Source organism: Chiloscyllium plagiosum, unplaced genomic scaffold (genome assembly GCF_037043375.1).
Source record: "Chiloscyllium plagiosum isolate Xiang-an unplaced genomic scaffold, Cpla_swu_hap1 HiC_scaffold_29, whole genome shotgun sequence".
In the NCBI taxonomy this organism is placed as follows: Eukaryota; Metazoa; Chordata; class Chondrichthyes; order Orectolobiformes; family Hemiscylliidae; genus Chiloscyllium; species Chiloscyllium plagiosum.
This window is the reverse complement of record NW_028270167.1, coordinates 37,430,676-37,442,933: the sequence shown is the minus strand read 5'-3', so window position 1 is coordinate 37,442,933 and position 12,258 is coordinate 37,430,676. Positions and strand designations below refer to the sequence as shown.

Below are 12,258 nucleotides of genomic sequence, written 5' to 3'. Positions count from 1 at the left end.
GCACCTGCCAAGGAAGGTATTGCCATCTCACTGTGCCCACCAGGGAGGGCATTGCCCTCTCAGTTTGCTCACCAGGGATTTATTACCCTCTCAATATAGCCACTAGGAAGGGTATTACCCTCAGTGTGCCCATCAGGGTGTGGTGACTGTTCTGAATTTCTGAGCAGAGTTTGGGAATGAGCTCAGGATGTTTAGGCAATGCTGGACAGTGAATGCTTGCAATGTATGGTCTAGATTCAGGGCCCATGAAAAATTGGTGCTGCTGGAAGAGTGTGGTTTGGAGTTGTTTTCTACTGGCCATTCAACTACTTTGTCGGGATCAGCGTTCCATGTGCTGTTTGCGAGGGGAACATCGCTGGGCTATTTGTTGAGTGGAGTGGGTTTGGTATGGCTGGTGACATCTGTGTGACGGTGAGTTTGAATTGCTTTGTAATACTTTGGTTGGGTTTGTTTGGCTTGTTTAGAGCTGGCTGTGACCACTTGTATATGTTTGAGTGGTTTCATGGCCAAGTGGTGACTTGTTTTGGGTTAATAGTGGTCTTGGTTTATTGAGGCTGAACTCTGCAATTGCTGATAATGTTGAAAGATGAGGTTTTTATTGAGTCGGTATAATGAGTTAACTGGGTTTAAAGTGCCTTGTAGTGGGGGTGTTGATTATATCATGGAACCCCACAGTGTAGAAAGAGGCCATTCATCACACTGGGTCTGTGCCAACCCTCAGAAGAGCATCCCACCTAGACTTAGCACCTCCCCTACTCTATCCCCTTGATTCCACATTACCTAATCCATCTAGCGTACACATAGGACACTATGGGCAATTTATCATGGCCAATACACCTAACATGCACATCATTGGACTGTGGGAGGAAACTGGTGCACCCAAAGGAAACACATGCAGACACAGGGAAAGTGTGCAAACTCCACACAGGTAGTTGCCCAAGTCTTGAATTGAACCCAGGTCCCTGGTGCTATGAGACAACAGTGCTAACCACTGAGCCTGTGCCAGTTTCTTCGAGTTGCTCTGTGTTGCGCACATTAGACTGGGCATGCGAGATTCCTATCTGCTAATGACGACTGGGTGCTTATGAGGTGTGCTATCCTTAGCATTTGCTGGATATAGGGGCATTTGTGTTTCCAATACTGATTCACATGAACAGGTCAGTCCTGGGTGTGACAGGTACAGTGCAGATGAGTTAGGAAGGAGGCATATACCTTACCTTAGGTTGACTGAATTTTCCGTCGCACCATTAACGATATTAGCATCACCCTACGTCAAGTTGCCTGTGCTGGGTAAAGGCAGAGACTGTAGCACTGTCCAGTGCCAGGTTGGCACAGGGAAAGTGTGGGTGACTCTGGCACTGTGGTTTGCTTAGTGCTGGGTCTGATTGGTGTACGTGGAGGGTGAGGAGCTGGTACTGTGGGCGGGGTTGTCTCTGCTGGATCTGAATGACTCTCGGTGAGGAGATGGTGCTGAACCGAGGCAAGAGCGGAGACGGGAGCAGGACAGCGGCGAGAGAGCAGTGACTACAGGCGAGCAGATCCTGAGAGAGTGCGGGGAGAGAGAGAGAGAGAGAGAGAGGAATCGCACGGGGAGCGCAGGCAGCAGCTGCAAGGATCGGCGAGCAGAGCACACTCTCTCAGCCCCGGCTATGAGGCCGGTCCTCCCGCTGTTCATCGCCTTACTCCTGCGGGAAGGTAAGAGGCTGGCCGGAGCTGATACACTGCCTGCTTCCTTTAGCTCCAATGTACTGTATTCCTCGTGTTGATCTTCGCTGCTGTGGTTTCTGATCTTTGCTGTTGCTGGGAGCTATGACTGTGTACAGTGACAATAACTCCTGTTATCCTACCTGTTGTTGGTGTGGAGGGTGTGTTTTGGGAAGAAATTGTTAGTTTCTTTTTAATACCGCCCAGAAGTGAGGATATTACCCTCTCAGTGTATCCCCGGGAAAAGGAATTAACCTTTCAATACGCACATCAGGGAAGTTATTACCCTGTCAGTCTGGTGGGGCATATTACCCTGTCAGTCTACCCAGCAATAGGGTATATTACCCTGTCACTCTGCCCCACAGTGGGGTATATTACCCTGTCAGTCTGCCCCACAGTGGGGTATATTACCCTCTCAGTCTGCCCCACAGTGGGGTATATTACCCTGTCAGTCTACCCAGCAATAGGGTATATTACCCTGTCACTCTGCCCCACAGTGGGGTATATTACCCTGTCAGTCTGCCCCACAGTGGGGTATATTACCCTGTCAGTCTGCCCCACAGTGGGGTATATTACCCTGTCACTCTGCCCACAGTGGGGTATATTACCCTGTCAGTCTGCCCCACAGTGGGGTATATTACCCTCTCAGTCTGCCCCACAGTGGGGTATATTACCCTCTCAGTCTGCCCCAAAGTGGGGTATATTACCCTGTCAGACTGTCCCACAGTGGGGTATATTACCCTATCAGTCTGCCCCACAGTGGGGTATATTACCCTGTCAGTCTGTTCCACAGTGGGGTATATTACCCTGTCAGTCTGCCCCACAGTGGGGTATATTACCCTGTCAGTCTGTTCCACAGTGGGGTATATTACCCTGTCAGTCTGCCCCACAGTGGGATATATTACCCTGTCAGTCTGCCCCAGAGTGGGGTATATTACCCTGTCAGGGCCTGGTGATTATTCCGAATCGCTGCTCAGGGTTTGGGAATGAGTTCCCATGTTTGCGAAAGACTTTCCCGAGAGCGCGAGTGAGCTCCAGGCTTTGGGAATGACTCGATGCGCAGAATGACAGCTCGGTCTTCCCAGGGAAAGTTTCCCTCTTCAGAATGGAGCTGCGCACCGGAATGCAGTGCACAGCGAGTGGGAGAGAGTGAGGGGTTAGCTGCAGCCTGCGGGCTCCTCGGCGTTCCAGAGGACCACAGAGAGGGAGACAGAGAGGGAGACAGAGACCGGGGACTGAATGGTGTGGTCTAGCAGCAGAGGGGAGTGGTCTCTCCGTCAGACTCAATACCATCAAACAGCCAGCAATTCAGTTAGGGACAGACCCTGGCAAGAAAATGATGCTTTCACAGCAAAAGTAACGTGTGTGTGTGTCTGTCTGTCTCTGTGTGTATCTGTCTCTGTATGTGTGTGTCTGTGTGTGCGTGCGTGTGTTTCACACACTCGGCTGTTCCCTTCAAAGAGCAGAATTCAAAGTGTGAAAGGCGAGGAGATGGAAGTCGCAGCTTTACCAGGCACTTTTCACCAGCTTAAAGTGGGTGAGATACTCACAGCGAGTGCCGCTCACTGACTGGGGTGAAAACCAAGCCTGAGTTGTTGCAGACTTGTCCTGCACCTCTCGGTGCGAATCCGACATTGAGCTGAAAATTGTGGCGGCGACGGTGCATTGAAAATATGGGAATAATTCGGATTTTCTATCTCCCCCGCCCCCGGGTCTGTGAGTGTGTGTGTGTCTCAAAGTGTGTGTGTGTGACAGAGAGTGTGTGTTTGAGAGTGTGTGTGTCAGAGAGAGAATGTTTGAGTGTGTGTTTGAGAGTGTGTGAGACAGATTGTGTGTGTGAGAGAATATTAGTGTGTGTGTGAGAGAGTGTGTATCTGTGTCTGTGTGTATCTGTATGTATGTGTGTTGTGCGTGTCTGTGTATGTACGTGCGTCTGTGTCAGTGTATGTGTCTGTGTGTGTGTGAGAGAGAGAGAGAGACCCCGTAGTATTTGCAATGCGGGCGTTTTGACTGCGATCGTGTGCAGCTGAAGGTTCCATAGTGTCATGTTGATACAGGAACATCGAAAATTAGCAACAAAAAAGCACCCAGCAATACCACTAGACAGCCAGGCATCGTCGGTGAGTGCCTGCAGAGAGCTGTCTGATACAGGGGTGCGGTGTTAGGAAGATACAAGGATGGTCACTACTGTGAGTCTCTTTTTTTTGGACAGGAGTTAGTTCCATTGTCCGTGTTAAATGGGAACTTGGACACTCCCTGTGCCTACCATCTCCGTTCACATCAGGGTCTGGGCTTGTTCCCACACCTGTTCCTCTGTTATCCCCACATTCGGTTCTGACAACAGGGACAGCAGATGTCCCCAGGGTCTCACCCCCAGTCGCTGCGCTGGGCGAAGACCCCACAGACCTTGTATACCGCGCATTCGGTTTGCAGCAAACACACGGATGATCATTCCGGCTTCTGGGCCTCCCGCAAGCTTCGCTGCTCCCTCTCGGTTAGGACACTGCTCATTATCAGAGACACTGGGTTCACTGAGATCACTGATTACTGCCTGGAGATCCCCAGCACTGGATCTCCTCTGCTGCTGGCGAGACTACCAACATGGGAGCCCAGACTGACTGCCTGCTGTTCAACAATGGGAGGAATCACACTGAGTCTGACCCTGATCTCACTCCATTTCCACATCGATGCATTTTGGAGGAAGTTTGTTGTTTGGTGATTTTTATTTTCGAAAAGCGGAAGGTTTTATCTCCTCCCAATCTGGAAGTGATTAGATTTAGATTAGATTCCCTACAGTGTGAAATCAGACCCTTCGGCCCAACCAGTCCACACCAACCCTCCGAAGAGTAACCCACCCAGATCCATTTCCCTCCCACTAACGCACCTAACACTATGGGTAATTTAGCATGGCCAACTCACCTGACCTGCACATCTTTGGATTGTGGGAGGAAACCAGAGCACCCGGAGGAAACCCACTCAGACACAGGGCGAATGTGCAAGCTCCACACAGACAGTTGACCGAGGCTGGAATCCAACCCGGGTGCCTGGCGCTGTGAGGCAGCAGTGCTAACCACTGAGCCCGTGATGGGCCGAACTGCCCCAAATGCTGTGACAGTTGTAAGAAAATCCAAACGAAGTATTTCGATCTGAAAATCACAAAATCACTTGTCACCATTTGCAGGTTGCACTATAAGGGGCATCAGTCTGTTATAATATTCTGTATACCTATCTCACTTGGGACATATAGCCCACTATGGGAGCTGTGGTTAGATCAGAGGGTAGCTGGTGTTATGGTTATGTCAAGGGACTAGTTCCCCTCAAAACAAAATCAATTCACGTGTCTTTCCTCAGTAACAATAGCCATGCATTAACCAAATTGTGATGAAAACGCAGTTGGTGTATTGATGTCTCTACCTGGTTTAATGTCTCAAAGCCTCCCGTCCTGTGTCTCCTTTCTGACCTTCCGACGTTACCTAGCAAGCTATTCAATTGTATCGTCGTTTTCACAGGACACCTAGCTCTGCCCAAACAACTCTAACCCTGAGAATGTTTTAGAAAAAGAAACAGCGCAAAGTACATCTCTCAACCTGCGCGGTCCGCATCACCTGAGTGTAAATACACCCAAAGGAAACACACAGATTGTGAATGAGGGGCACAGATAGACAGCTGCACTCAGACACACACACACAGCTAAACACACAAGTACACACACATACGCAGCTATATCCACACACATATACACACAGATACAGCTACACACAAATACACACAGCTACGCTCACACATACACACACATACACATAGCTGCATACATACACACAGCTACATACACATACACAGACATACACACAGCTACACACACATATACACACTACACTAACATACTTTACATACACAGCTACACACAGCTACATACACATACACAGACATACACACAGCTACACACACATACACACAGCTACACTAACATACTTTACATACACAGCTACACACAAAGCTACACAGAAAAAACTATACACACAGCTACACACGCATACACACAGTAACATACAGACAGCTACACACTTTCATTTACACATATACAAACACACCCACACTCATACACACTCTTACACACCCACTCACACACTCAAACACATTCAAACACATAACCACAATCTCACACACATATACGCATACACATTCGTACACATGCATACACACTTACATATATACACACACTGACTGATTCACTCTCACATACAGTCTTTCACACAGACGTACACACATTCACTTAAACGCACAGAATTTCACATCCACAGAACCGCAAACATGCATGCACTCACATACGCATATGCACACATACTGTTACACACTCGCTGATTCACTCACATGCACATATGTATTCTCTCAAAGTGTCACACGTGCAGTGTTGCACACATACTCATACACACACTTAATCACTTGCATAAACATACTGTCTCACACATACATAGTCACACACAGTTGTATACACACGCATAACCACACAAACACACAATGATACATATGCTCACACCCGCAACCCTCTCTCTTACACACAGTCATACACGCACACAAACTCACGTACATCTTCACACACTCCCATGCCCACTATACCTTAACACATATAGGAATTAGAACTGGGAGATTGTCATAGCAAGCAATAATAGTGTCCGGAAGATATAAGCCTTGAATGATGAAAGTAGAGTGTACACGTGTTAACTAACGAAGGGTAGGAGGCGAGGATAACGTCGGCAGGACGCTTCAGATGTAGCTCTGATCACGGGAAGGACTGCAAAGGGGTTCCTCTGACTTTGTGAGCAAGCCGAGCTATGTCAGCAGCGGTGACAGGGTGAGCCAGATCAGTAACTGAGTGACCGGATCAGCACTGAGAGATCTCCAACAGCTGCTCTCTTCCTCCAGCAATAATACCGCCTCTAATCCGCTAATCCTCGCCTCTAATCCACTAATCCCTGCAATCTGCTTCTCTCAGATTCTCAGAGACTCATCCCGCAGCAGTCTCGCCTTGCCTTGGGCTAAAACTTGCTCCTCCAGAGGATTCTACACTATTTTACATGTCATCTTGAATTAGTCCAAGACCTTGTAATGAAATATTTATAATTGTCTCATCAGAATCCATACAAATTTTAATCAAAGCATCTGCAACATTCTATAAAAATGATTTGAAACATGTTATCATGGGAATAAATAGTAAAAGTGTAACATTATAAAATAGCAGGAATATTAAAAGTAATTTATAATTTTGATCAAATTTATGATACTTGGGACACGCTTATCCTCACAGATTTTGAATTGCTAGCAACTCTTTCAATCTTTTTTGTTTGTTGGGTTTTTTTTATTAACCCCGTGAGCGCAATGATTTCGGATCGCACAGTGAGCAAAGCCTGTTCCTTTGTAAATTCGTTGTTAGTCTCATTTTTCAGCGAAACAAATGCAAATGGGCTTTTTGAACAAGCTTTTGAGTTAGATTTTCCTCTGTAAATGCATAATCCAGTTTTGGTTCCTTCTGCTCTCCCTGCTCCAGTTTGAAGGTTTGTATGATAGGATGCTTTTCTTTTCCCAGACCATAGCGACAGCAGGGCTTAAACTGCTAAAGTACAGATTGAAATAGACTGCGCCGCTTCAGTTTAGGAGGTTGCTGGATGCCCTCATGGAAGCGTCCTAAATGCTAAAAAAAAGGATTTAAAAGGTTAAACACAATGCCTCCAGGACAGCAATCTTTAAATTTGAAACAAGCTATTTAATCAGGAGAGTTTTCGTTTGTTGTACAAAAAATCATGACTATCTTGAATTCCCTCTCCCCAAAAAGACTGTGGAGACGGAGGTCAATTGAAATGTCCAAGGTTAAGATTGATTGGGTTTTATTTTGTTGTTCAGTGAAGGGATTTGGAGGAAAAACAGGTAAATGGAACTGAGGTACAGCTCAGCCATGGTTAAACAGCTTCTCAGGACTGAGGAGCCCTCTCCTGCTCCTTTTTCAACTTTTCCCCATTTCAGCTCGATTGGAGTGAGGAGAATTCCCTCACAAAATCAGCCCCCCCCCCCCCCCCCCACACATGGCCCAGCTACAATGGACAGCTCCACAAGCGCATTGAAGTCCTTACGTTAATAAGATAGCACCGATTTCAAAGGTGAATCCTTTCCCCGGCTATTTCAGCACACCTCAGTGTAGGTGTAGGTTACGGTGATCAAGCGGGTGGACAAGTTGTGTTCTGCTTTCACTCAAAACCCCATACTAAATAATACGTTTAACGTTTTGTTGCAAAGATGACAATATATAATGCCTTGGTTTAATTTTCTAGAAATTAATTTCAGGACTCATTAAAATGTACTCATCAAAATTGATTTCGGCTTTTGAAGATCCATTATGATAAAATGTAATTGTATTTGACTGAGCAGTTCACTTGAGTATATGGCTCTGAACTGATTTATATTGAAAATGCCACAACAGTTAGTAAATACGCGATCTGGTACACTGGAGAAACAACTTTCTTGTGCCACTATGTTGCATTATTCCAAACAGATCCCCACTAATGGATTACTGATTGACTTGTATACACTGTTAAGTGGGTGAACATAGATCCATTTTGTGCACTGCAAGATCCCAGTAACGCAAGAGAGATGGAGAACCAAATAATCTGTTTGTAGTTGTATTGCCCAGAACACTAGAGAACTGTCCTGCATTTCATACCATTTACACCAACCCAAGCAGATGAATAGGGCATTCAGATCCTTGGCTTCATAGCTATGTGAAAGATGGAACAGAGCAGCACTCTCCCTCAAGATTCAGCCTCTCAAAGAGGCCTTGAAGTCAGAAGCAAAATTGGTACTAAATGGTCAAGGTAACTATGACATCGAATGAAAATAAAATACTGTGGATGCTGGAAGTCTGAAATAAAATCAGGAAGCATGGAGAAACTCAGCATATCTGTGGAGAGAGAAACAGAATTAATGTTTGCATTCAGTATGATTCTTCTTTGGAAGTGGTGAACTATAATGCCAAGCCAGGCAGACCCTCAGATCCAGGGTTTGAACTCTACAGGTGGGTGCTCTCATTCTTAGCTGTGGGTCAGTGGATAGGTTTCTTAGCTCTTTCTCAGAGGTTCTTAACTCAAATGCCACATGAAACATTTGAGCGTGAACATCTGATGCAATTTACACAGAACCCCTGTAGTGCTGAAAGAGGCAGTTTGGCCAATGTTGTTTGCAGCAGCCCTTCAAAGAGTATTTCACCCAAACCAACTCCCACCATAGGCTCTGTAACCCTGCATTTCCCATGATTAATCCACCTAACCTGCACATCACTGGACTGCGGGAGGAAACCGGAGCACCCGGAGAAAAGCCACACAGACTTGGGGAGAATATTGTGATAAACTTTTAAAAGCTTATTTTGTTCTTTGTTTTTTTTTTGAAGCGAGGTTGTAAAGGCAGAGGTACTGAAGAGTCTAATTTAACAAAGGGAGATGAGTAGCCAGTTCTCCCAGTTGAGGATTTTTCCAGTTTATGTTTGAGTTGTAGCAGTCAAGATGTGTGAGTCCAAGAGAGTTTCAGTAAAGGATTCATCTGACTTTCTCTGCAATCTCTCTCTTGATGTTCCTGCCTCCAGCCTGTAAGAAACTAGGTTTGAATTTATCATTTTTGCCAAGGGGTGTGTTCATGGATGTTAATAATTGCTCTATCTGGTTGGTTAAGTTTTCCCATAGTTAAGTGATTCTAAATGCTGCTTTCTTTTGCTTGTGTTTCTACTGTACTGTTTAAATAAATTCTGTTTTGCTTAAAGCCCATTGTTTGACCCGCTGCATAACACATGGAACACCCACTTCACATCTGCCTTTAAATAAGACAAAGTTAGGGTTTAGGCTGCCTTCTTAAACTATTTTGAGTGGGTCTGGCCCAGTCTATAAAAGCTTGTTGAAGATGTGTCTTTATTTCTAGTGAGATATTATTAATCTGAGGCTCTGGCTTCTCTCTTCAGTGAACCAAAAGGATCTTGTGGTGCAATACAAAGATAACAGGGAAATTATTCTTCAACATTTACCTCTCAATCAACATTGCTAACCACAAAATTTAGATTGTTGTTGCAGAATCTTAGTAATGTACAACATGAAGGATTCATTCCTTACATCACAGCAATGGCCACACTTGAAAAGTGCTTAAATTTAAAGCACCCAAGGCTGTCATGACATCACAAAGGCACTTTATAAACACAGATATAGATTTTCTTTTAACCAGGCAGCAACTGTGGTGGTACAATTGTCCTTATCAATGCTGAATCTAAGAAGTCAAATTCTACCAGGATTTTGGTGATTGACTCTATCAGTGAATCCTCATGAGAAATCCAGAGGTGTGGATTTGAAACCAGGAGTGGATTAAGGCTTGGCTCTGAAACCTTCAATATCGAACAACCTGCCAACATTCACTGTTCAAAATCACACAAAGAGTAAATGGAGTTGAGTGAGATGCTGCAGAGTTGTTGATGACAAATTATAGAGCTGCTGACAGTCTGCCTTTTCTGTTCTGGAAGTCTCTGATGAAGGTACTAATTGCATTCTGTATAAAACTGCGACAGCACCAAATCCTCTCACAATAAACTGCACTGGGAATGAGTGATTTTTGGAAGATAAAACAGGCAGCAGTTAATTGGTAAGAGACATTGCCATCTCTAAAAGAGGACTGGATGGTGATAAGGTGTTGTTAGAGAGGGAGAATCACACCAAGCTGTTCACACATGTCCCCACATTCACCTTCACTAAAAATTGATCATTCTGCCATTATTTGCCTCCCCAGCCTCAGAAATTAACTTTCTCACATCTCCATAATCTCACTCTCACTCAATTCCCCCACCCTCATCCATTCAATCTTCCCACCCACACTCAGTCCGCTCACCCTCAACACTGTCATCCAAACTCAGTCTCTTCACCCTTACTTACATTCCATGCCCTCACCCAGACCCATACACAATTCCCACACTCTCACTCCCACTAAATTCTCTCACTCACACTGTATTCCTTCATTTAATACCCCTCACATGCACATTCCATCACCTCATACTCAGCCATTCTCAATCCTGCCTTGCTTGTCTGACATTGATTGCTGCTTCCCCTTTCTCCCCATGAGTGAAAGTCTATTTAGTTACTTCTTTGAGGAATATGCTGCCATCTTCTTACATCTATTCATGCCACCTTTATACCTTATTGTTCTAATTTGCCATTACCTCACCAATAACTACTTTTCATTTCTTTTTTATCTTATCCATTTGATGTAAATGTAAAGCCATTTGAGGCACCATTCCAAATTGTGAATACCATTCACCAAATCTCTGCAGTCTCATTTACATACTTGAGTATGAGTGGTGTGTGATAATTATTAGTGGAGAGATCTGGCTAATTTCTCACATTATCAACCATAGGCAAGTTTTTAACTGCTGCCTACCCTGACTTTAACGACATAAGCAGAGAAGTCATGGATCTTCACAATACTTGTCCATATTGATTCAATAAATAAATAAAGCAAGACATGAATTTATTTAGAATCCATTATTGCCTCAGTGCACTCTACAGTACAGCCCATGAAACCAGTGGGAGCAAATAACAGAGCCAGAATGTAGAAAATACAACAATCAATTTGCACACAGCAAGCTCCAAAATTATCAGTGAAATCGAAACCCAAACAGTTTGGATTCACAATGTCAGCCAAGACACAAAAGAAAATACCCAAGCTATTTTTCAAATTATGAAATGAAACCTTTAATGGTCACCTGAAGGGAAAATAGATTCTGATTTAAAATCTCACCTGAAAGCTGCCATCTTGCTTGGTACTGGGATCAAGGAGGTGTGTCTTCTTACAGATGAAATGTTAAACTGATGATTGTTTGCTTGAAGACCAGCCCAAGATATGGACTGGAAAATGTCTGAAACCCACAGCCTTCTAAATAAGAGCTCACCCAACTGAACTGCAGCTGACACTCACTATGACAGAAGTATTTTGCTCATCGAACCACTCTGGTCCCATAGCAATCGTCAAGTCATGATGTATGGAGGTCATTTGACCCATTAAGTTCGTGCCAGCTCTCTGTGGAGTAATCCGGTCAGTGCTAATCCACTGCTCTTTTCTCCAGCCTTGAACACTTTGTCAAGATCCTATCCAATTTCCTTTTGAAAGAAGTGATTTTCTCTGCTTCCAATCTGTTTGTTGGTAACAAGTTCCAGCTTATTACCATTGGCTGCACAAAATGGTTCTTCCTCATATCTCCACGGCATCTTTTGTTTAAAATCTGAAACCTGAGTCCTGTAGTCTTTAAACCATAAACTGATAGAAAAAAAACTTTATTTGTCCTTCCTAGTCGCCTCTACCAATTCACCCTTCATTTCATTTTTCTCTGAAAAAAAAAGCCCATTTTCATCAACCTAATCTCTGAACCAAAATCCTTCATCTCTGGTACCATTCTGATAAATATCCTTTGCATTCTCTCTGGAACCGTCATATTCTTCCAAAGTACATGTACTTTATTCATGGCTGAACCAAAGATGCAAA

The 12,258-nt window shown here is 44.6% G+C and overlaps 1 protein-coding gene across 7 annotated transcripts in view; it reads left to right on the top strand.

Moving 5' to 3' along the window:
• Nucleotides 1-1,310: 1,310 nt before the first annotated feature.
• The window catches only part of kirrel3a (kirre like nephrin family adhesion molecule 3a), a 638,457-nt gene continuing 627,509 nt past the window's right edge, over nt 1,311-12,258 (top strand). The window contains exon 1 of one of the 7 annotated variants that reach the window (XM_087976494.1): nt 1,311-1,695. In XM_087976494.1, the coding sequence (XP_087832620.1) occupies nt 1,650-1,695 (46 nt within the window). In that variant the 5' untranslated portion in view covers nt 1,311-1,649. The remainder of the gene's footprint in view (nt 1,696-12,258) is intronic. The other 6 variants (XM_043676912.2, XM_087976497.1, XM_043676913.2 and 3 more) reach the window with 6 other exon arrangements.